The following is a 25,776-nucleotide window of genomic DNA, read 5'->3' as shown; positions in this document are numbered from 1 at the left end:
ATGTGCACAGAAACATGGACAACCTACGCTCAGAATACGGTCTCCTATAGTTATAGAAAGCTCATTACATGAACCTTAAGCTGCAACAACGCGCACAAGCGCCAAACTTGCTTACCTTTCAAGACGTAGTCAGAAAACGCTCCTCCATCTCACAAGTACCGCGGCGCCAACGCTTTTTCCGGCGCAAACACTGTAGAACTTCCGATGAATTCCAGCACCACGAAAGCACAAGCTACAACAAATGATTCCATACACTATGATTTGAAGCCTCAGTACCAGGCTTTTCGCTCGAGAATGCAGGTACGCGTGAACAAAGGCCGCACGGGCGGGCGCTGTTGTGAGAGGCTGTGTACACTGGCGCATCGCACGACGAAGCACACGGCGTTTCACGAGTCCAGGGGTTTTGCGATGGTTAATGCCCACAATAAGGAGCACCTTTTGTTTAGACACATCTAAGGTGTAGGATATCCTAATATAAAATTAAACTACCACTTCACTGCAACGAGCACTGGCGCACAGCCAACGTGGTCCATTACACTGCAGCAGCGCCACACTGCAGTGAACGAAGGGGAACTTGCGTCCCCGATTCGCATCGCTTCAGGAGCATGGCCTTCGAGATTTGCATTTCTCATTCAGGGGAAGTAGTAGCTGACCCATGAGCCAATCGATGCGCCACCCGCGCGGCTCCATCTGCTTGCAATGGCGGAGGGCCTACAGGCTAATATCACACCTACCGAGCACACATTCGTGATCACCGCCCATATACACGTTACTTATGGCGCCAAGTGTCGTGTTTTCGAGAATATGTACCCTCATCTTGAATTTGTGAAACCATATTTCCTCTGAGCGTCAGGAATAATGGTGACAAAACGTGGCGATGGCTGGCGTGCTACAGCAGCTGGAGCTTCGGCCGAAGTGTTACAGGCGTAATGCTTGCACGCACGTAATGCTTGCGGCGTAATGCTTGCACGCCATGCAAGATGCCAGGCACACTACTCAGCCAACTGACAATCATAAATTTTTCACTTGTGCGCCCAAGCAAGCATTTACTGTATCCGTGCTGCCGTACTTCTTATCCACCGCCAATATATCAACACAGCGAACACCTGCAGTTTATAAAATAAAGGCTCTTTTAACAGCAACCGCAGGTATTGTATTTGCGAGACAGCCAAGCTTTGTGTATAGTTTGCATAAAATAGTAAAGGAAAGGTTTTTTAACAAGCCGAGTTCCAAAAAAAAAGCGTCGTGAAGACCAATAAACGAGCTTACTGATATGTCAGAAAGTCGAGGCAATGCTTTGGCCCTGCAGTAGTAGCGTCTCTGCCTCAGACGCAGAAGCCCCGGGTTTGAGTACCAATGTGTAACAATCTTGTTTTTTAAAGTTTGAAGTAGAAAAAACATGACAATTTCACTGGGGCAGACAAATATATTTTACCTTAGCTACTGCTGATTATATATGCACGCACAACAGCAAAAATGATTCTGTCTTCACGCTTTCTCTTAAACTGCAGGAAGCAATCATCAGTATGACACTCTGGTTATTTGTAAAATTATTGCATTACGAAGATTGTATGTTATGCTCCTGTATTGCAGTGTTAAATGAGCGAATGGATCAAACAAATACAATTGTTATAATTTTCCTTACACAAAAGTAAAGGCAGCGCCTACCAACTTCCTTTCAATTTTCTCCAAATGAACTTACTTCAAACGAATTTCTAACAAAAAGAACAACGGAGCCTACAAACTTTCTTTAATATTACTTTATTTCAAGCTTTCATCAAACGAAAATAAAAACAGAGCCTTACAACTTTCTTTAAACTTTCTTTAAACAAACTTCCTAAAAACGAAAGTAAAGACAGAGCCTACCAACTTTCTTGTAACATGTGTTAGTGGAAGTAAAATTACATAGGGTGTTACTAAAATTGATAGAAAGTTAGTAAGAGCTCTAAAGAAAGTAAGGAAGTATCTTTGTATGGGGCTAACTGTATACGACGCCTTCGAAGCCATATAGGGTATGAAGGACGTGAATATTACCTACGGCAACAGAAATGAATAGCCTGTAGACGGCCAACAACATAGACGGAAAGGGAGGCGGTAGCAGCATTCCGTGATCTGCAGCTCTATATTATGTTGCTATTCCATTGCTCCATTAGCAATCTTTCAGCCAAAGTGTGCACCGAGAAATAAAAAAGTCAGAGCGCTTCCACCCTGTGATGCTTCCAACATTTGCTATGTTGGGGACTAGCTATATTGGGGATTTGCTATGTTGAATTTCGCTTCAAAATGGTAAACAGACCCCTTCGATACGCGCTCAGGAAAGAGGTTTCGGTGCCGGCTCCGAGTAGCACAATGGGGTATTTTTTAACACTTAGACGTTGGCTATTGACCCTTTTCGCGGCGATCCCGTGGGCGCTGCCATGTTTGATCACGTGGTGACGCGTCCATTGCTTGCCTCAACTGTCTCCGTTGCCTCCTTGTTTACAATGAAAGTGCATGACGCCGGAGCGGCTTAGAAAACCTCTGTTTTCGGAGATATCGTAGACGGTGACTAGGTGGACGACACAAAGCTTTCATCACAGCTTCAGAGAACATGCAAAATCGCTTTCGTAGCCGGTTAACCTGTGTCCAAACGACGCAGGCAGCGTATATGGTGCTTGTTCTAAATGTGGGGCTAAATATCTATTCCAAGCTATCCATGCATTCCGCTCATGAATTCAGTCAGGATTAGTGTGTTTTGCTCTTTGTTCTTTATTCGGAAAGTATTTTGAAGGAGTGCATGCTTGTCAGTTTCAGACTCAGTGAAGTTCCTCGGTGCGGCCACTATCTGATTATTTTCTGCCTAATCGCTCGCGGGTGTGATCAGTTCCGCTAGGTTTGTTCTTACTGCGCACAAGGCTTGCAACGTAGCTGTTTTGCACATTGTAATACCTTGTAGCAAATATATATTACAGCTAGTAACTCGCTTAGTCTTGCGGACCGTCACAAGACATTCAGCTTCGACCATTCGTGCGCCATCGGTGTAGTCCCTCATTTATTGTGCGTATACAGTGAGCATATATTCAAGTGTGCGCCCATTCACTTATTTTTGATGCGTCGGCGATAGAGTGGGTGTAAGTTTTCCTTCCATTTTGAACAGATGTGTATAGATAACGTGCGCGAAACTTACTATGACAGGAAGCAGCGCTTCTCCCTTTGTCATTGTTTAAAGAGTGGTACTCGCTCTTGCCGACCTTTTGGGGATGAAGCCCTTTCTTTGAAGGTTAGCGATACAAGGCTGGCGGATGAGCAAATTTCTGTATCCTCGAGGAAAGTCATAAATGTCAAAGTGCCAGTAACACGTTCGGACAGTTGCAGCAGCGGTCCGCGAACTTGGCCACACAGATTCATTCCATTCCTTAACATGCCAGTCACTATTTTTTCAGCCAACTACTGCACACGTCTTCCATCCACATGATTCAATCTAGCATGATTGGAGCACAGTGTGTTAGCGAAAACTCAGTTGCATTTCTGATAGCTGATCGCACAGAAGCAAGGTAGAAGCAGTTATGGTTTCGTATTCGTGCGCGGTCTCTGAGGAGAGGTATGGCGCGTCGCCATGAGCGCCATCTCGTTTCTCTAAAACAGACTGCTCCGCGAAAAGGGTCAATACAATGCCCGGCTCTGAAATAATTGGCTCGGTGTCCACGGGCGACGGCGTGGACACCGTTCCTCACGCTTTTTGGCGACGGCGCTCCTAGCGCGTTCCTCACGCTTTTCTACGACCTTCCCAGACAAGAGTCCGTAACCAAAGCTCTGTATAGACAACTGATACTAACGCCAACTCCTCTGACACCTCACTCCTCCGTTGACCTACTTTTTTCGTAAACCGCCAATAAGGTTGGCGCGCCTCACGCGCTCCCCCTCCAACGCAAGTATTGGACGGCGCGACTTACGTCAACCCCCCCCCCCCCCCCCTAGCCGTTCTGCTTTTCATCTGCACCCTCTCAGAACACCAAATGCTCGAGCCAATGACAGTTTTTTTTCTACACGCGGACACGACCATCGGAGACTGAGCTCTTAAGAGCTTCGCTGTAAAAATAGCGACTTATTTCATTAGGTCTCTCTTAAATTATTGTAAACAAAAGTTTACATTTGTTGAACGTATTTAGCTTGCTCTGTTACGAGTACTACAGTGTATGGCCTTTACAATGAAGTGACTAGTATGACGAAGAATTTCCGTGGTCCCGAACAAGTTGTTATAAGGCGCTTGACTGTGACCACATTAAAGTCCATGATGGGACTGATGATTTGAGGTCAGATGTGAGGTCACGTCCAAGGCATGTTTATTTCTGACATTTTTTTTTTGCATTTCACGTCACTTTCGCGAAAAGTGCCGAGAAATATGTGAAGAAGCACTTGTCTCACGACAAGTGATTTTTCGCATTGTAAATACAATTTTTTCTGTAGAGAATGCGTAAAATGTAGTTATATATTTTTCCTAAAGTGTCGATAAGGCAGTTCAATTTTTGTGAACTATTGCATCCACCTCTCCGAATAATATTGCTCTAGGAGAATTGTGCTTTCCGTTATGTTCGGTAAGGTTCATTTTTTAAATTCTTGGGGCTACCAACGGTCTCGAGAAAGTGTTTAAAAATATGAATGAAAGTGAGAGGGCTGTAGCCTGAAGTAACATTATCCCGCGTCCTGTTAGCTGCTGAAAGAGATTTAATTGTGAATTGGGACCGAAGCTCAAGTAAAATTGCATACTACGACCATCTTTTATGAAATTTGGCCACTAAGTTTAGAGCAGCCCTACGTTAAAATAAATTTGCGCAGTAAGTGTGTTGAGGTATTACGTTGCGTCATGTTGGTTCAGCGACGCGCTTGTTATATTACCCAACATATGCTTTATAATCGGCGCTGATGTCAAAGCAACGACAGGACGGCACGCTTAAGTGCCTTTTGCTCGTGCGTGTTTGAAATTACCTGAGTCGATTCTTATGGCATGTTTGGTTCTTTTTAGTGCGCTAGCGCTAGCGCTTAATTTGTTTTATACTTTGTATTACCCAGAGGCTACCACACCTCTTTTATAAGGTTTTGAGTGCACAAAAGCAAATCGCCCCAGTGATATTTCTCCTTTGTGAGAGACACCCGACATATGTGGTCGAAGTGTATGCACACCTCAATTTCTAATAACTAGACCAACGAGTCAGTTGACATTTATGAAGTGGAACCCAGTGGACAAATCCTCCAAACGAGGCGCTACAACTTTGAACGAACTTGAATTACCACGCGACGCATTGGTAGATATGGTGGCCACAGCAATCAACGCATGAGCTGCCTTGTTTTTGTCTTTTTTTTTTCAGATAGATTTCTCGTGGGAAACGTGAAGGAACTTATCATGGGCGGCACATTCAGTAGTGCTTCTTCGATTCACTGGCACCTGCTGAACTTCGCTGCGCGGCCAAACACTGTACAGGCTCGTGTTCAACAGGAGATTGACGAAGTAGTTGGCACTGAGAGGGCGCCCACATGGGAAGACCGCCAACGGATGCCATACACACTAGCGTGCATCTGGGAGCTCATCCGCTGGAAGACGCCATCGCCACTGGGAGTGGCGAGAGTGTAAGCCTCTAGCGCCACCTTTCTAATTCAACATCGAACACATAAGTGCGTCGTGCATTCGCCATTTCATACACGCGTTTCAAGTTCAATCACTGATTCACGTTCTCACTGTGCTAGCATGCTGACGTGACATTCGCCAATATTAAACATAACTATTAAATGCGAAGCATTTCTTGGCGAACATTTCCCACTTTGACAGTATATATCTATCTATCTAGCCGTCTATATATATATATATATATATATATATATATATATATATATCCAGCTGCCTACGTCTTCGTGCTCTGATGGTAGTTTTGTTAACTTGGTAGGTACCAAAATTGACACAGTAGGACAAGAGTGTATGACGAACATAAATGATAGGTCATTATATAAGTATCATGACATGTGTGTCATGTAGGTCATGAAACAGCCGCCTAGGTCTTGGTGCCCTCATGATCTTTTCGTTGACTCGGTTTCTACCAAAATTGGCATAGAATGACAAGCGCGCATGACGAACATAAGTGATAGCTCATGACATAAATGTCATGACGTGTGTCATGTAGGTAATGAAACAGCTGCCCACGTCTTGGTGCTCTCATGGTCGTTTCCTCAAATTGATATGAAACTAGAATGGGTTCAGATTCGGACGTGGGTACTAACTGAAGGAAACACTAGAGGATGAGTCATAGTCTTAAGCATGACTAAGCAAAAATGACAATGACTCAGCGAAAAATAATTAACACTCTGAAACCCCTGGAATGGGTCATACGTAGGCATTAGGCGAAGGAAACACTGAAGGATGGTGGTAGAAGTCAGGCATAAGCGTGACTCAGCAAAAATTACAATGACTCAGAAAAATTACAATGACTCATAACACTCAAAATCAAATGAAATGGTTCCAGACATGACATGAATGTAATGACATGCGTGTCTTGTAGGTCAAGAAACAGCAGCCTACGCCTTGGTGCTCCCATGGTCGTTTCGTGTTGGCGTCTCCTGTCGTTGCCTTCGCGCTAAAGCAAGCAGCTCGTGCTCGCGCTCGGCACGCGCTCGTGCCATTGCTCCCGCGTTCGTCGTCGTCGTCGTGTTCCACAGCAGGCTGCGCTGCCGCTCACCATTCCAGCGTAGAATTTTACTTCTATTCTGTCGTCGTAATTGGGAGGCCGCGTTTACGGGGTATGAGCCATGGCTTAAGGCAGTTTGAGCCCATTAGCGGCGCATCACTGCATGCTTCGCGCCTCCTCAGGTTTCACGTGAATGAGCTGCATTTCGCTTAATGGGTCATTTGACACTTACGCATAAACTTTAATGCACCGCTCAAACCGAGCCTATGACTTAACTCCTGTTATGCACAATGACTATTAAAAACAAAAACAGTAAGACAGGCGTCCATAATGGCCAAATTGCTGAGGAAGGTAAAGAAAACAATGATGGTTTCGCGAATACTTCATGATAAATTCATCATCAAGCTTGTACTAAAATAATACTAGTGACGGCTTTTTTTTAACAGCGGAGCTGCTTAAGCCGACTATCAGTCCGTGGAACATGTACAAAAACCTCGCTGAACGATGACGTCACCCCGCGTTGCCTAGAAACCAGCTCGCGGACCGGAGTGTGCTTCACCTAATCTCCGTGCCGGGCACATGTTGCCTTGACATGGGGCGTTAAGGAGAGAGAAAGAGAGCATGCGCCCCGCCCGCGGAGCCGTGCTCCCTCAAGGGCTGCAGAAGATAGCGTCAACCTTTCCCTTTCCCTCAAGAACCACTTATCATCATGCTCCCGAGCGAGAAAGAGAAAATGTGAGTGAGAGAGAAATTGTAGCAGCACCAACGTTGAAACGCGCAGAGCTGCTGCCGACTCCGTGCGCGTTTACCCGTTTCCCCGCGTTGGCACCGAACGTGCGCGGGGTCCGTGACTGCAGCAGGCGCACCTGGCGGTGGCTCGGCAGGTTTCGACCAGCAACGGGGGCGGCAAGTGTGGAGGCGCAGCTTGGCCGTGACGTCCCCGGGGAGATAAAGCTCGGAGCCACCGCGACGGCGGCAGAACTATCGTTGACTCTGTGGCGAATACATGTACCCTTGATACGGGACAAACATAGAAGATCCGAACACCCGTAGAAGAAGCTTCTCTCCGTGAAGCGAGTCGCGCAGCCAAGCGAGAATGCGTGCGTCGGCGGCGATCCGATTCAAAATACCGTGCCAAGCAGCACTTAGCATTTCGTACCGAAGTTTAGCCAAGCCTAGTGAAAGCTGGAAGAAGCTACGTCGATCACCAGCTCCGCTGTTTACTCCAGCCTTGCACCACTAGTGCAAGCTGCCTACGTTTATTGCTAATTAGTAAACCTTTACTGAATCGTTTTAAAATGACACTAAAGGGAAATGCTAAATAAGTCTAGACTGATACAGTTCGAGTCTCTGTTTCTTAAATTTGGCGGCAACAGGTTGCATCTTAGTACCGAATATTGAGCGAAAAGTTGAAACGGAAACCCCAGCTCCGCATGCCTGATGCCTGCGGTGTATTATCTCTTCCTGGAAATTTAGATAGGGTGTTCCCGAAATTCTGCTGTTATATTTACAGTTATTACAGGAAAGTGCAGAGAAAAAGTAACCGTGCCATAACTGTTTCTGGATGAATGTCACACAAGTTTCTTTTCCACGAAGTTCGAAGTAAACGGCCGTCTCATGACACATCGCAAAAATTATTGCTCGTGGTGTACAACCGTAAGTATTATATACATGTTGGAGATAATTCAAGGGCACTTTTAAATAAGCGCATCGAACTTCCAAGATTATTCGTTACCCAGTTCTTTTCATTATAAAGATCATGCGCTAAACCGTTGTATATAGAGAAGACTAAGCATGTTCAGGCAGTGAAAACCTTTACCATGCATTCAATACGTATTTTTTGTATACAGTTTTAGCTATAGTTTAGTAGGTATTAAGTGGTCAACAATGTTCTTGTCCATACTTCGTCCCAAGGTATACTCAACTGCAGGGGACATTATGGCATCGAGGTTCATGGCATGCTTGGCGGTGAAACCAGGGAGCAATTGGTACACTCTAAGAAAAATCCCGGGGAAAACGGGAGTAACTGGGCTGTTAGTCCTAAAAAGGGCGCTTTCGTCCCTGAAAGGACTAACTGCAGGAGTGTGCGTGTCGTGTGCAAATTTTGGGGAGTAAGTGTTTAGTCCCTCGTCGAAAAGAGAGCAACGGCAGGACGAACGGCCACAGTTACTCCCCAAACATTTCGCTGTTTTCGTCCGTGTCTTGGAGTGGTGCGCCGAAAACCGTATTGTCTATAAATCGTGAATATTTTTAAGTTCATGCACTGTCTATTGAACTACATGCAAAGCAGCACTTTGTCTCTTCTTGAGAAAATTGTGTGAAATTTAAAATGTGGAGTGTGAAGACACATATGGAAGTCATGGGCAAGCCATAAGTGAACGATACACATTAAACGCGCAAGTCATTGATGGACTGCCACATGTTCTTGGTCAATAGTACCTAAGTTCCAACCGTTCCAAGGAGATTACGAACTTAAGTGAAGCGATATGTAGCTCAAACTGGGCAGGCTAAGTGAAAGATAAGTTCGCCTTCTCTGTCGTTTTGCGTGCCCCGTATACGCTCGTTACACGTATGTACGTACACCGCGTAATGTCTCAGCGCGTAATCGGGCAACGTTCTTTTTGCAGTCGCATATTTGCAAGTACACTCTCCCCGCATAGAATAAACAAAATGCCGAGTCTCTTGCATGCCACACCTGCGTTTCGATCCATAACCTATCTCAGTATCCTGTCTCGTCAAGCGAGCTGCCGTGGTATTTCTCCGAAGACGCCGTTCTAAACGGTCGCGTTTTTGATGTTCTCCGCCACAAAGGATCAATCGGCATCAAGCCGAGGTACTGCACAGGTTTCTACCAGCAGTAATGATTATAGTATCGTCCTGCCTAGTCTGCCCTCCGGTAAGCTCGTCGCCGACTCCGTTTTTCTGCATGCAGACCTCGCTGGTCGTCCTTACCGGGTCCAAGACTTTAGAGATGCTCTCCGGAACGTTATCGATCTCAAAGACATAAGCTCGATTGGTCAATTTCAAATGTCACATGTGTTGATGGTGACTTGCAAGACAGCGCTAGCTAAAATCAAGCTAGTCACTTGTGTTGAATTTCTGGTTCGAGGACGCCGCTGTGTTGTGATAGACCCTGAGCCTACAGAAGTTAAGATGAAGCTGCTATGGCTGCCTGAACGCATGGAAGATATTTACATACATGAAGCACTTCAGTCATTTGGGAAGATTAAAGCTATATCTGCCGAAACTTGGACGGTGTCTGATATGGAACAGATGCGCACACTTAATCGAGACGTCGTAGTGTCACTGGCGGATGGAGTTCGCGTCAGCGACATTCCGCATCTACTGACTGTTTGTGGCCTACAGAGCCTAGTACTCATTCCTGGCAAGCCACCATTATGCCTACGCTGTCCACAGAGTCGGGCACATTCGTCGACACTGCCACACACCACGATGCGAGGATTGTCACCGGTTCGGACACTCTGCAGAAGAATGTGTGGTGACATACGCCGGTAAACTACGGAATCGCACAAGACCACCCGACGATGCGTTGCAGGACCATATCGTGGATGCTACTGAAGTCTTAGATGCAACGGGTGACCTTCCAGGTGCTGTGGCGTCTGACGCCAACACTGTAGACAAGGCATCGGGAAGTGAGTGCACAGTCGCGGTGATATCTGAAGACAAGGCAGAAAATGCAGATATGACGCTCCACTGTGTGAAGGAAACGCCGACGGCTTCTGAGCCAATGGCGAGGGAACAGGATAACCTCAGTCGGGCTACTGCTGCAGAAACTTCGAAGACGGAACAGCCTAGTGCACAGCACCATCTTACAGCACGCACTGCAGACGAACATGTCTGCACCGAAATACCTGCAACTAAGCGCCCTGCATCGTGCAACACAGTTACGAGTGAAGAAAGTGACTCAACAAGCGGTCCTAGACAGTCACGTCGTCGGAGAACATCAAAGCATTCTGGGAAGTGCAGACGCTCGAGATCAAGGAGATCTGGAGTTGGGAGTAGGTACGGGGGAGGATTCGCCTCCGCCTTCCCCGCCAGGTCAACGCATGCAGTAATGAGGCATACCTTGTAGTCGCCATGGCGCTGTCCCATCAACTTATTTTTGCAACGGTTAAAGTATGTGGCCTCCGGTCCCGCCAGAAACAGGTGCAGCTACGCCGGTTGCTGTTCAGCAGATACTTTGACTTCGTAGCCGTTCAAGAAACGAAGATAGACAGCGATGAGGACACTTAAAAGGCTTTGAAGCCATTTCTCTCTGTATTTCATGTATTTGTGTCACATGCTGTGGGCCTTTCGGCGGGCTGCCTTTTGTTTCTCAGGAAGAGTTTACCATATTCTGCTGTCGCATTTAATGTTGACTGTGAGGGGCGATTAATACAATGCGATTTTATGTTGTATGGCTTGCCATGGCGCCTAATTAATGTATATGCCTTTAATGATGCACCGCGATGCATTAATCTTTTTGAGAACATAGCTACCTTACTTGACTGTGACCATAATGTGGTGTTCATGGGCGATTTCAATTGTGTGTGTAATCGAAATGACCGTACTGGGCCTAGTCGTAGTGATAGGAGTGCTGAAGTGTTGTCTCGTATAGTTGAGAAGGCTGGACTGATAGACACAGGGGCATCGAGTAGCCTACCCTCTTATACACATGCACAAGGAAGTACCCACACACGACTTGATCGCATTTATGTTTCATCGGTTCTTATATCCCCTGAAATGTCCTGTAAAGCGGAACCTGTTTCTTTTTCAGATCACTGCATTGTTACCACGCAGATTGGAAAAAACACTCGTTCAAATTTCAGACCGAACTGGGTGCTCTGGAAACTTAACTCTTCACTTGTGAATGATGGGGACTTCATTTCTCGTGTGCGGGTGGCACTCAAAACTTGTTTGGCTGCTGATATGCCTTTATTTGCCTCTTGGGAGGTTTTCAAACAAGACGTTCGGTCAATCGCGATAGAAATCGGGTCTGTGAGGTCGTTCTATAGAAAATTAGAAGAAAATACTTTACTGAAAAGTCTTCATAATCTCTATGATCTAGAATGTGAGGCACCTGGCTCTTTTGTGGACGAAATTACTAAAGCTAAATGTGCACTTAAGGAATATGACGCAATACGCTACAGAGGTGCCCGTGTTCGATCGCGTAGTAATCGTACTTTACATTCTGAGGAACCCACACGTCAAACTTTACTTGATGAATACCGCAATGCAAAAAGCAGGCCAATACCAGATATTTATTCGAACGGGTCTCTGGTCTATAATACAAAGGAAATAATGTCGGAATTTGAGTTTTACTACACGGCATTGTTTAACGCCCCTTCTGATAAACAAAATGATAGTGTGGTAAGACGCTTTCTATCCTCTGTAACCCCTTTTACTAAAGAAGAGTGTTCTGTCATTAGTGGTTCTTTCACTCAACAAGAAATAGAATTAGCTATTGACCAATTACCGATATCAAAGACGCCGGGTCCGGATGGCATTTCTGGCGAGCTTTATAAAGCCTTTAAATTCCTACTTTCTCCCGTGTTACTCAAGATTTTCAAACTTGCTTTTGATCTGGATACTCTTCCTCAGTCATTCACTAGAAGCCACACAGTGTTCATTCCAAATACACCGACAGAGAGAAACTGCGATGTGTTGAAGGCTACAAACCTATTACGCTGTCTAATGTAGACTATAAAATTTTTGCAAAGGTATTATCAAACAGACTACAATTTGCAATGTCGATTCTTATTGGTTCTCACCAAACCTGCGGCCTGAAAAGCCGCTCAATACAAACAAACATACACATCGCCCGTACAGTATTGGAACATTGTTCCAGTTCTTATGATCAGCTAGCAATGCTGCAAGTAGACTTAGCTAAGGCTTTTGATAGGGTTCGTCATTCTTTTCTCTTTTCTCTTCTCGAGCATGCTAACGTCGGCTCCGTTATATTTAAAGGTGTGAAATTGTGCTACAATGATTGTTTAACTCGTTTGATTGTCAATGGTCACCTGTCCAAGCCTGTGTCAATTCATTCCTCAGTGAAGCAAGGTTGTCCCTTGTCGCCATTGCTTTTTGCCCTTTACTTGGGACCATTGTGTTTAAACGTTATTCACTCCACTAATATTCATGGTTTCAGTGTTTTTGGAACAGAGGTGAAAGTGCTGGCATATGCAGACGACCTCGCTTTCTTTTGCACGGACAAGCCCAGTATTACAAATGTGGTGTCTAAGATAGAGGAATTTGGAGCAATTTCTGGTGCACGAATGAACTGTGCTAAAGGTTTGGGGCTTTGGTTTGGCTCATGGATCTTTAAACCGACATATTTTGCTGGTATTGAGTGGACTTGCAACCACCAAAATACCTGGGCGTTCCATTGGATGCATATAAGTGAAGTGCACATTACTGGAGAGAACAGGTACCAACCCTAAGACGCTATGCCCAAACATTCGTTCCACATAATCTCTCAGTCTTTGGCAGAGCTAAAGCGTGCAATTTATTTTTGGCAACAAAACTCTTCTATGTGCTGCAAATAATTCATTGTTCCAGGGTTTACATACAGCAGTTCACCGAATATTTGCAACCTTTATTTGGTCATCATCTTATGAGCCAATGAGGAATGACAATATTTTCAGAGCGGTTAGTGCTGGCGGTCTTGGCCTGGTTCACCTTTATGTTAGACAATTAGTGTCTCGTTTCATCTTTTTTCGAGACTGTTCTCATCCATTACTTCGGGCATTCTTGCAAGTTAATCTCGTCAATGTTTTACCAAATTTAATAATTTCGACAAATTTTGCTTCACATCCATATTTGCAGGGATTCATGAGTGAAGTGTGCCTCTCAGTGCGTTTTCTTGCAGTGAGGTTCTCAAATGAGTACTTATTTTCTATCTCAAGAAAAAATCTGTATAAAGATCTAATTGATATGCTTTTTAAACCTCCGTTATACCGATCGCTGTACATCGGCTTACCTGGAGATGACGCCCTTACAGGGGTCTGTAAAATGCCTATTCCTCCTCACACTAAAACATTCTTCTTCAAAGTGCACACTGAAACGTTACCTGTTAAAACCTGGTTAAATAGGAAAGGAATCTTTGTACCTTCGATAAACTGTCGTCTCTGTAATGTACCGGAAACCATAGAACACTGTTTCATTGATTGCAAGGATGCCATATTGTTTTGGTACGTTCTCCAAATGACTTTAAAAAAGGATCTTGATATAAATGCTTATACAATACGATATCTGATACCACCTCAATGTGACGATGTGCCTTTTGATATGCTCCTGCTTATGGCGTTGGACAGTTTATTGAAAACTCGCATGCTAGACCGGAATGCAGAACCAATTGTATCTTCGAAGTCACATTTCATTCGGATGATTTCACAGCTGAAAGACTTTTATGATCAGAGAGACTCCCAACCAGACTGGTATCCGTTGTTGATGAAGTGTATCCTTTTGCCTCCCTTTTAGAGAACTCTTAGTGTAACAATTGTACTGTGAAATGTTTGTTTTGTGTTTGTAGACGCGGCTAAGACTTTTTTGGCCGCTATGGAAATATCTTACGTATTCGTAATAAATACCATGAAAGAAAAAAAGAGAGCTGCCGTGGTATAGTGCTAAGGCCACCCGACTTGTGAGCGAGAGGGCGTCATTTCGAATCCTGCTGCGGAGCGTTTTTTTTTGTGACCTCAATAGCTTTTTCTTCTTTCTTATCAGCGTGTAAATGGCTAATTTCGTCAATTGCATCCTTGCCGAGCATCGGAAAAAATGACCGTTACTCCCTTGAGGGGCATCGGAAAAGAGCAACTGTTAGTCCCCTTGATGGACTAACCGCATGGGGAGTAACAGTTCATCCCCTCATAGTTACACCCCAAAGGACGAGTGGTTGTGGCAGTTACTCCCCAAAAGTACTAACCTCGATACCCCATTTCGTCCTTTTTTTCTTAGAGTGTCAAGCTGCAGGCCTTCGCATGAGACGATTACCAAATATGTGAAAATGTGCAAGTGCGTTTCCCCGCACACTAGTTTTACCCACGCGTGATAGCGGGTGAAATAAAGCAGGAATGCAGGAGCTGGCGCCATGGTCATTTCCACCATATTTTCCTAATTACGTCCTTGCTTGTTGCTAGCCTACCTTGAGCTCAATGGTGCCGTACGCAGGAAGATAACTGTACCTAATTGTGCACAAAAGCTGACGTCCGGCAGTTGGCATATCCCTTTTTGCCGTTATAATTATGGGTTCATCTTCAGGCAATTTCCAATTGGTGCTGTTAGTTCACTTTCACCTGTTTTCCGTCGTTAATGACTTCAGCAACGTCGTTGGTCGTCAGATCCAGGGCACATATCGTTGTCAAATGCGATGGATTCGCTAGCCGACACAAGTGCTGCTGTGTTGCCACAAACGGAGTACCAGTTGAACGCTTCCTGGAGCAGTGCACCAAGACTGGAACACTCGCTGTTATCGGAAATTTCACTAAGTGTGTCGCCGGCTTTACCTAAGCTTAGTGGCGTGTGTGAAAGGCAGCGGTGGCCCCTCTACGCAGCGTTTGTTGTAAATAAAGAAACTGGTCCCCGGGGAAGCAAAAGCCCCGGTTTCATAGAAACTGTTGTTTTTTACAAGAATAAGAATCGAGTACGTTTCCATTGCTTACTCATTACATAAAAGATAAAGTTTTATACACACTGTCTTCCTGGTTTCATTAACTCCCAAATGGGTATTCAGAGATTGGAACGAGAATTAGAGCTCGCATACCGAGCAGATGGTTGAAACACAGGTGGGTAAGCAGTCCAGAGAACATCACGAACTATCACGAACCATCGGTTAATAGGCCAATCGATCGGCGTTTGTGAATGTCGGTAATATATATACAAATGCTGCTTCTTACTTTTATTCATTGTTAAAAAATTTTCCCTTCCTCGACGTCTAAATAGTGTGGGAATAAACACTTTAGATTGTATTTTGTTTTGTTGCTGGCTTAAAGTGTTTCATAAATTGCACGTTTTACAGAACAAGCGACGATCTCGTGGAGGAAGGTGTGTTCATTCCGAAGGATACCATGATAGTCTTCAATATGTGGGCCGTTCACAACGATACCTCCTATTGGAAGGATCCACACTGCTTCAATCCCTGCAGATTTCTGAACAAGGACGGTTCTACCGTGTCCCAGAAACCACCGCACTGGATGCCATTTTCTGTCGGTAAGTTCATCGATTGCGTTCTGTTTTCTTTCATAGGATTATTATAACAAAAATTCAAAAACATGCACATGTGTGGAGTGCGATTTGCATTTGCCAATGGCAATTTCGCATCACAGCATCTATTCCAAAGTCAGAGGTAAGTTGCTTTCATTTAGGACTTCCGACGTGAATGGACAGTAGTTCACGATAGAGCACTGCACGGGCCGATTTTTTCAGCCCGGGCCCGGCCCGGGCCCGGAAATAATCTACGTTACCCGCCCGGCCCGGCCCCGGAAATAATCTACGTTACCCGCCCGGCCCGGCCCGCCACCCCTTTACCTTAGGCCCGAGCCCGGCCCGAGCCCGACACGAAACCGGCCCGAACCCGGCCCGAGACCGAAAAATAATGTTTTTCAGAGTTGAGACGCCCGAGAATAACTCGCTGCACATTACATGCACACTACCAGAAAGCCCGAGCCCGGCCCGGGTCAAAAAGCACACGCCGTGCCCGAGCCCGGCCCGAGCCCGTGAGAAAACTGTTCTACCCGGCCCGGCCCGGCCCACGGGCCGGGCCGGGCTCGGGCTTTCGGGTAAGCCCGAGCCCGTGCAGTGCTCTAGTTCACGCACATATTCTCACATTAGGAGAGCAGAGGCCGAGCTATACGCAAAATTCAGATACGGAGATCATGAGCGACTACAAGCTCAGTTTTGATCTACTAGTGCTGTAGAATACGGAATTGTATCTGTGTATTCATTATTTTTATTACCCCCGTGGCGAACTCTTTCATGCCCTGTTTCTGATATTGCAGGACGGAGATCATGCCCTGGAGAAGCATTCGCCACACTTGAAATTTTTCTGCTTCTTACGCTCTTGCTGCAAAAGTTTCGCGTGGTTCTCGAAACGCCACTGCAGTATGATTTGGATGATCCCTCTATTGGTATGCGGGACGTTGTGAACTTGAAGCTCCGGTTTATTCCGCGTCGCCCTTAGAAAACTTGATGCTTTCGATGACAGCCTTTTCGAACACTCTTGAATAAAGCTAGAGGACAGGGAATGTGAGACTGCGGGGACGCATAATATCACCACATTTATTTTCGCCGTCACGTCAATTTGCGATTTTCCGAAAATCAGCCTAGGTGGAGGAACGCATAGCATACATTGTAGCTGGACTATTGTCACCGGTTCCTTTAGTATATTATTCAGCCTGTTTCATTGAGCACACCGTACTCGCATATTTTATTGTTCGTAGTAGGCGGTCGTGGAATGCATATTTCGTATCATTATTGTGCCCCTGCACTTATAATATTCCTAATAAAACGGTGCCTGCTTCCACAATGCGTATAGAAAGCGTGTGAGGTGGGGAAAATTTATCTTCTTTTGTTGTTTTCTTCTTTATCTTCTTTTGTTGTTTTCTGGTGATGGAGATTTGTGAAAATGCGGAATTATCTAGCTGACGTGAGAGAACAGGTGTTTCCACTCATATTTTTGTGGGATGAGTAAGTACGTACCATCTCCGAACGTTATCGTCACCGATAACGCAAGGCGATGCTTCTGAAAAAGTGATCATTTTAATGCGAATAAAACTGTTAGCACACTTCGCCCATTTTTTTGGCATATCCATGTTTGTCAGTTATTGTTTTCCCCGGTCTTGAATAAAAGAAATATTTCAAAATATTTGAGGGGCTGTGCGGATTCACAGTCCCGTCACACAAGGTTCTCAAGCACAATCCGAATGCCTGCGGGTAGGGAGGGAATGATGTTATCCTCGTTCCTAACCTCTATCGACTTGCTATGAATATACTGCGGATGTGCACGTTAGAGTTATAAAAGTGAGAATGCCCGCTCTTCTAGCTCGAAATAAAAATAAAAATTATACCTTCCTTGTCAGCTATACTGAACGCCAATATTTCAATACCAGTGGCAGAAAACTGGCAGTGGTCGGGAGGATGAGCGTATTGATTATTTGTATGTAACGACCGTAGGTGTACATGCTATGGTATGTGGCGACGTTGGGGGCGCATGCATACACCCATGCAATTACAACTCGTATCCTACTTTTCCCACTTAAGATGGTAATTTTAAGGTCTATGCAGCCATAAGTTTCTCTGGTAAATTACTTCAATGATAATCGTATTAACGCTGGCAGTCAACTTGAAATGGGTTCCTTGGCACATTTCGCGTTGAAACAGGACTTTTTCTGCGACCTTGATATTTGGTGCACACAGCTGTAGAAGTATGCACCAGCCCTGCTTGTATTTCTGCAAAAAATACAACTTTTCAAAAAAAATGACAGCAGATCCACGAGGTGAATGATGATGAGTGGGCGAAGCTCCGGAGGGAATCATCGGATCTCCCGCTTAAGGGGACGCTAGCACAAACGCGTTAGAAACGTGCAGTACTCTCTAGTAAGGGGGAGCGGCCACAGCGTCTTACGCAGCCATTTACACATGCCGGAACGTGCACCGCGTTTGCGGACGCCATCACATGACTGCTGAGAGAGTATACCCCCCGTATTCATAAACGCTCCTCGACTTGAACTTGACTTGCCACCGCTTTGGGCAGCGCGTTCGAAACGCGTTGAAGGTAAGGTGGAGAGGTGACAGCGTCTTACACCACCTTCTTACACGGGCCGTAACGCGCTAGCATAAACGCGTTAGAAACGCGCTAGAAACGCGGCTTTCGTTAATGTTGGGTATTTATAGCCATCGTGGTGCGTTTGTCCATGTCCACTTCGTGGCGTAGTGCATCAAACATGTGGAATAAAGGGCAGAAGCATCTTTACCAACATTCACAAAGCGCGGTGTGTATTAGAGTGTTGTGACGTCATGAAGGGTGCAGTTGCGATGTTCCAGATTGATTTTGAGAAGGCCTTTGACCACGTGCCACATGACTTACTTATAACTGTCTTATAACATGCAAATGTTGGCACAGTAATAACTGAAGCTGTTCGTATGGCGTACAGTGGTTGTAGTACCAGGCTCCTTGTTAACAAAGAAGTTGGAAATCTCATCCAAGTGCGTCGCTCAGTTCGCCAAGGTTGTCCTATTTCCCCTCTCCTTTTTTGCATGTTTATTGAAAGCTTTTGCCTAAGTATTATAAACCGCAGTACAATTAGTGGCTTCAGGCTACATGCATCTGAAGTACGCGTTCTGGCCTATGCAGACGATATAGGTGTTTTTTGTTCAAATCTCGAAAGTATAGCGGAGGTTATTACCATTGTAAAACGTTTTTGTCAGGTAAGCGGCAGTGCAGTCAATTGGGGAAAATGTATTGGTTTTTGGCATGGCGATTGGGATCTCACGCCACAGTTTTTCCTAAATGTGCAGTGGGTAACAACCCCGGTGAAGTATTTAGGCGTACCCTTAGAAAATTACACCGACAGTGATCCCTATTGGAGGAGACAGACAGAAGAAATCCTAGAAAAAGCCGCGAAATGGAAGGGCAGAGATTTATCAATCTTTGCTCGTGCAACGGTTTGCAATTTGTTTTTCATTAGTAAATTGTGGTATGTGTTACAAGTGCTCTACTGTTCTCGAGTGAATGTGCAGAGACTTCATCGAGTTTTTGCCGTGTTTATATGGGGATCGACATGGGAACGAAGAAGTCGGACGAACCTTTTTCGGCGTGTTCGTGATGGGGGCTTAAGCTTATCGCATTTATTTCTGAGACAGCTTGTAAATCGTTTTTTGTACCTTCGAGATGTTCAGGATCCTTTCCTGCGCACAGTTTACCAAGTACGACTGGTCAGTGCTTTGCCCAACTTTGTCATCTCTTCCAATAAAATGGAAGGTCGACTACAGGGTTACCTTAAAGAGGTTGTTGAGTCGTGCCGCTTCCTGGAGGCCCGTTTCTCGATTGAATATTTATGCGCAGTGTCTCGTAAAAAATTGTATAATGATTTATGTGATATTGTTCACCCAATTCCATTGTATCGGACTCATTTCTCGGGCGGAAAGTGGCGCAAGGTGCTGAAACGTGTAAAAAGCATGCCTGTGCGTCCTGCGGTGAAAACCTTCTTCTTTAAATTACATGCAGGCGTTTTGCTAGTTAAGACTTGGCTTTCTGACAAGGGATTCTTCGTTCCATGGGGTGACCACTGTTTCTTGTGCCGGAAACCTGAAACTATTGAACACGTGTTCCTGGAATGCTGGGATGGCGTGTTCTTCTGGGATGTCCTGCAAAGGACCTTAAAGAAGGATTTCCCTTTGGATGCACAGGGAATAAGGTACCTAATGGTTGATAACGAGGATGGTTTTCCATATGATATTACAATGTTAATGGCTCTGCATAGTATTTGGACGTCACCCATGGCTGTTCGCCATGCAGACGTTGATGCTCGCCCTGCAATAGAGTACTTTCGCGAGTCTCTAATTTCATTTCTCGAAATGGAAAAAGTGAAAAAGTGTGTACCCGATTGGGTGCCCCGTATGGAAGGCTTGTTACACATGAAACAGTTCTAAAATTATGATTTTGTCACTACGTGGTTGACTGTTGTACCAATGCAATAAAGAAAAAAAAAACTTCGTGGCGTAGTGGGCTAACGCCGCGCGCTCGGAAGCGAGTGGTCCCTGGTTCGATTCCGCGCTACGGACGCAACTTCGGAATTTTTTTCTCATTTTTCTCAGACTGGTTACACACTACTACTACTACTACGACGGGGACGGAACGGGTGCCGCCATGAGGAGCTTCGCCCCTAAAACGGCCTACAACGTTGCTGGTACTTCCCTCAGTTTAAACTACCGTTTAGCTAATGCATCTACGAGGATGTATTCCGGTTTCAAACAAGACAATGTGCGCACTCTACATAACCTACCACATCAAAATTAGAACCGCGCAAAAGACAAAGCATAAAAATGATGAGAGCAGTCCCCGTGACGGTGCCATTTGCGACCGCGAATACTGCGCTCGTGTTTTCCGCATAAATATATCGAGACCAAATCGGCGTGTGGGCATCAAGCTTGCATTTTTGGCCAAGCCGACGCCGGGTTTCTGTGACACGGGGCCCTTAACGCTCTCGTGTTAACTTGGCGAAAGCTCCAAATAAACACATATCCACATTTGAGCTTTACCACGCCATACACCCTGCGCTGTATTCCTATAAATGCCCACACTGCGATCATTGCGCAACGGTTTACCGCATGGTATGGGCTTGCGCAAGCACACCACAGCTCATACCCATAACACACCCCACCACACGGCAATGGGAGGCAGGGCTGTCCAGCTCCGACTCAACGGACCAGCTCAACCGGGTCTGCCAAGCGAGAAGGGCAGCTGGGACAGCTGGACTCCTGGACTGATGGGTCCACCCACTGCAGAGCTGAGGAACTACCTACGCTCGTGACCTCTTTTGCTTAAATTCAATTCCCTCTTCTCTCTTATCCGGTGAAGAAGAAGGCACCGACCAGTGCAGACGTGGACAGATCGGCTCCCGCTGATTTAAATGTTTTCGGTCAGATTTTTGTGGTTCCTGTGGCCAAGATGTGCCTTATGTGACGCAGTATCTTCTGGAGATTACGTCGTTTCCGGACCTTTTTCGGAGAGTGGTCCTTTTGCCAAATTATTGGAACTCTTCGTGTGGACCAAGCCGGCGTGGCGCGGGTAGGTATAGGCCTACCTCGACCAAGAGGGGCAACATGCCCGGAGTATAAATGGTGGAGGGAGAGGAAATCTCTCGCTAAGAAGCGAATCGCCCTGGTTGGACGACAGCGCGGGGCAGGAGCAAGGAAGCTTGTGTAGAAACGCCAGTTTCGGCAGGCAACGCATCGCACCTGGGCTCGATAGGAGGCCGCCGCATAGCAGCCCCGCAAGGCCCGATGAAGTGCCTCGCAGCCGCATCGCGGCTCCCCTTGCTACCGAGGGACCACATACGATCAGGCCGAGGGGCGGACTTGACATCAGGAATACAAGCCAAATTAGGCTGGCACAAGCTCTTGCCATGGCGGCTGCTCTAGAACCGGAAGAGACCGAGGGTGACATCGCTTGCCCTAACGTTGCCCGGAACATTCTCGTCGTTTCGACTCCGGCAAAGAAGAATGCAGACGCCTACGCAGGGATCCAACAGATTCGGCTAAGCAAAGGATCATACAAGGTGGCGGCATATGACGGCCCCAGATAACACCCGTAAAGGAGTCATACGAGGCTTGGACACCGACATCAGCGAGGCCCAGCTCCACACGATGATTGTGAACCAGCGAAATCCAAAGGCCCTTGAAGCCAAGAGGATCAAGAACACCACTACGGTGGTAGTGCTTTTCGACGGCATGAAGGTGCCCAACTACGTCATGCGCGGCGTCAGCTTCCTACGCTACGCGCTCTACAAGCGCCAAACCGACGGGTCTTACGCGTGTGGAAGCCTAGGTCACAGGGCCGATGTTTGCCCCAACCCAAACAAGAGGCTGTGCAGAGGCTGTGGACTCGCCTCTCCACCCGAAGATCACCAGTGCTCACCGAAATGGGCCCTTTGCGGAGGACCACATCCCATGGCGGACAGAACGTGTAAACAACGCCTTCAAGTCCCTTACGTCGTGCGACGGAGAAGACGGCGCCGAATGCGTGCCAAAAAGACTCAACAGCTGGCTCCGTCGGTATAGAGCCTGCGGGCCACCACGACTGCAACGTACGAGTACATACATCGTGCCCATGGCATATACACGGTGTCCCAACTATCATGCACCATGATTTAAAAATATCATGCAAATGCCACGTAGCTTTACAGAATCAAGGTAATGCTGTTTGCCATCGCTTGGAGAATGATACTCAGATAATTTTTTTGCAAAGTGCCTCGCTGCTGGAGGCACTTTTCGTGTATTCGTGGGCTTCATTCACACTCGGAAAAACGCTTTTATGTAGCACGTATTGAACAACAGAAAGCTGTACCGGGGTTATGTTTTTCTGCAATTTTCTCATTGGCACTTTTAGTCTAAGTATAATATTTGAGAAGTTTAAATAATTAAGAATAATTAGGTAATTAGGGGGAATGCAAAAAAATAAAACGAGTATCTTCAAGCGACGGCAAACGTTACCTTGGTTCTGTCCAACTACGTAGGCGGCAATTGCATATTATAAAATCGTAGTGCATGATAGTTGGGACCCCGGTGTAGTATGCTACTGGCAGTGAATGCGCACATCGGTGCTCCATGCATATCATGACGCACCCACAGTCTCTTAATTCACTTGAAGGACAAGCCTTGGCATGCCAACTGGTGCACATGTAGTGCAGCTCCATAAATCACAATACAATAAATTTTGGCCGCGCTATTAAAACGTCGCTTTCGACAGATCGAAAAGTGCAGTCGAGCTCTAGAAACAAAGAAACGTAGCCTTACGCGCTTTCTTTCTGAATTAATGCTACAAAATATAGCCTCGAATAGCATAAATAATAATTGAAACTTACGAGTAAATGGAGGCGTCTATAGGTGGGTAGAAAACGCAGGCTGGAAACGTCCATTTTTTGCGAACAAGAAGCGCAGCGCCATAGAAACCGTGCAAAGCTGCGCCGATCAAGCAGCCACTGAACGTCTCCTCCCGCCAAAAGCTCCCTCGAACCGGCTGCCTCTTGCCGGTTCCTTTCTCGTGAATGCTGCCTGATCCGACTGCCACAGACGGTTGAGGTGGCCTCCTTCTCTCTATTCTTTCGCTTTCCAATCCCCCCATCCAGGCGGACGTCGGCGCCGACTAGGCGGCGGGCGGGGGCATCCTATGCGATAGGCCAGCAGCGTCAGGCCAGCGTGAAGCCGACCTCTTTGGCCAGCCAGAACTTTCGTGCTTGGCATTATGGAGCCCTACGCATCCGTGCCATCATCCGTGGCCAAGCTAGCGCCGAGGGGGTCGGCAACATAAGTCGGCATTTTTACGGCCCAAGCTCTTGAAGCCGACATGATCAGCTCCCAGCGACCTGCCGAGCGGCGCTCGATGGTCGGCCCTCGGCCAATTTCGCTTAGGAATTCATCAAGACGCATTTTATTTCACCAGAACATTTACCATAATGTGCCAGGGTAGCGGTCTCAATTCTAACCCGCTCGTTAGACACGCTCCTAACATTTTCGAGCACTTGCATAGGGTATTTACCTGGCCCTTACTGTTACCAAACATAAAGACGCTACCTTTTTTTTTGTTCAGTGAGAACAGCAGGCGAACCTAATATATCACACACGAAAAAGAAAGAGAAAGTTCAAGAATTATTCATTATTATTATTATTATTATTTGGTTTGAGTACATATAACACAAGGACACGAAGGAAATAGGGAGGGAGCAAGCTGACAACTGCCACCGAGAGGGGCACAACGCCTGCCTACTCTTTCAGATGGAGGGAATAGAGGAATTGAAAGCACGAGGAAAGAAAAGAGGAAATGAAGAAATGACGGAGACACCGACAGAACAAAACAAAATACAAAAAATGTCTATAGACGGGAGGCCAAGTCATTGTCTGTAAGAAAAGATAGCAGGGCTCGATGGGCCTGGTCACGTCGCGAAGCGCACCCTCTTAGAAAGAAGGTCCCACATTGCAGTCCAATAAGTCCATATTCCTTAATTAGCAATGCGCGCTGCTCAACGAATGCGGGACACTCTAAAATGAGATGTTCAAGTGTCTCACAGGAGCCACAAAATGTACACAACGGGCTGTCCACACGTCCTTGTCGGTATAGGCGTTCGCGCACCAACACAGACTTAACTTAAATAGCAGTGCTCTAGCACGACAGGGCAAGCCTCGACCACGAACAACGGGGAGGGAACGATCCGTCTGCAACACGCCGGTCTGGGTGTTGCTTTAGGAGGTGTCGGCGTATCAGAAGACGAGCGTTTTCAAGCATGCAGGAAATCTCAGGGCAGTCACATTCTAGGTGGGCACAACTTGAAGCGAGGCGATCAGCCTCTTCATTTCCAGAGATGCCCACGTGCGAGGGTATCCACTGGGCAATGAGGGACACTCCACAGGAACTAATATTGCCTGAAGTTTCTTGAATACTGCATAAAATTGGGGTATTGGCATTTTGTCTCAGTCTGCTTAGGGCAGCACGGGAGTCTGTAAGGATAACGAACTTCAATGCTTTTAACTCTTCGTGTACGTACTTCAGAGCAACATCAATCGCGGCCAGTTCTGCAGAATTATTCATAACGCTTCTAAATAAGCCACAAACTTCAGAACTTCGTGACACTTTGCATTTAAAATGCTTCTTATTTCTTAAAGTATAAAATTTCTGAAACGCAGAGTTCTCTTGGGACATTGGGAAACCTGGCCTAAGATTTAGCGTGGTTCAAGCATTGAGTAATATACAAGGAAAAGAGAGGACACTTCCATAGGCCCCTGCGGCCTATTTTGGTTCGCAGCGCACATAGCGGGTGTGTGAAATAACGCAGACTCAGAGATTGGGGCCGCAGGAAAACTAATCTCAAGGACTATCTTCTGGTGATTAGAAAAATTACACGGCCTCCAAGATCACTTCCGTGCGAGTGCTCGTCCCGGAGGCTATATTTAGATTTTTTTACACGTTACTTGCATGCATCGAGTAGCTTCGTGTAAGCTGTACCGCCAGAGCAGCAAGCAGACGATGCCACTGTGTGTTTATGCAGACATTTTAAATAAACATGGCAAGTGTTGGAAGAGACGAAACATTTTATTTTCAAGTCATATTCTCAGTAAGCAGATGCACACTTCTCTTTCACAACGTTCGATGAAAGCAAGCACAGAAAGTATTGCACTGCAAAGTACAAGACATGTCAATACAGGTGCCATATGTTGAGAATAAATTTCACAAAAGGAATAAACAGGCGATATTGTGAAAAAGCCCACAGAACAGTAAAACTGCAGAAGACAGCATTAGCATCAAAGAGCAAAACAACGCTCGTCCTTTGGAGCCTAACCTTTCTTATTAAGTGGTAGTTTCGGGCTGCATAGCAAACAAGGAATGAAGGCTGCTCACTCCAGTTGTCAGCCA

General features: G+C 46.1%; 2 protein-coding genes across 6 annotated transcripts in view; both read left to right on the top strand.

The window, feature by feature from the left end:
* Positions 1-25,776, top strand: part of LOC119458466 (cytochrome P450 2C15-like) — a 419,645-nt gene that overhangs the window by 48,197 nt on the left and 345,672 nt on the right. The window lies entirely within an intron of this gene.
* The window catches only part of LOC119458469 (cytochrome P450 2B19-like), a 261,264-nt gene that overhangs the window by 48,206 nt on the left and 187,282 nt on the right, over positions 1-25,776 (top strand). Inside the window, exons 8-10 of one of the 4 annotated variants that reach the window (XM_037720309.2) lie at positions 5,346-5,604; positions 15,670-15,860; positions 16,649-17,555. The exons of 2 other annotated variants lie outside the window; for them this stretch is intronic. In XM_037720309.2, coding sequence (XP_037576237.1) covers positions 5,346-5,604; positions 15,670-15,860; positions 16,649-16,830 — 632 coding nt within the window. In that variant the 3' untranslated portion in view covers positions 16,831-17,555. Of the gene's footprint in view, positions 1-5,345; positions 5,605-15,669; positions 15,861-16,648; positions 17,556-25,776 lie in introns of those variants that run through there. One more of the 4 variants, XM_049671231.1, reaches the window with a different exon arrangement.

Source organism: Dermacentor silvarum, chromosome 7 (assembly GCF_013339745.2).
Source record: "Dermacentor silvarum isolate Dsil-2018 chromosome 7, BIME_Dsil_1.4, whole genome shotgun sequence".
In the NCBI taxonomy this organism is placed as follows: domain Eukaryota; kingdom Metazoa; phylum Arthropoda; class Arachnida; order Ixodida; family Ixodidae; genus Dermacentor; species Dermacentor silvarum.
The sequence above is the reverse complement of the archived record's forward strand: the minus strand, read 5'-3'. Positions and strand labels throughout refer to the sequence as shown.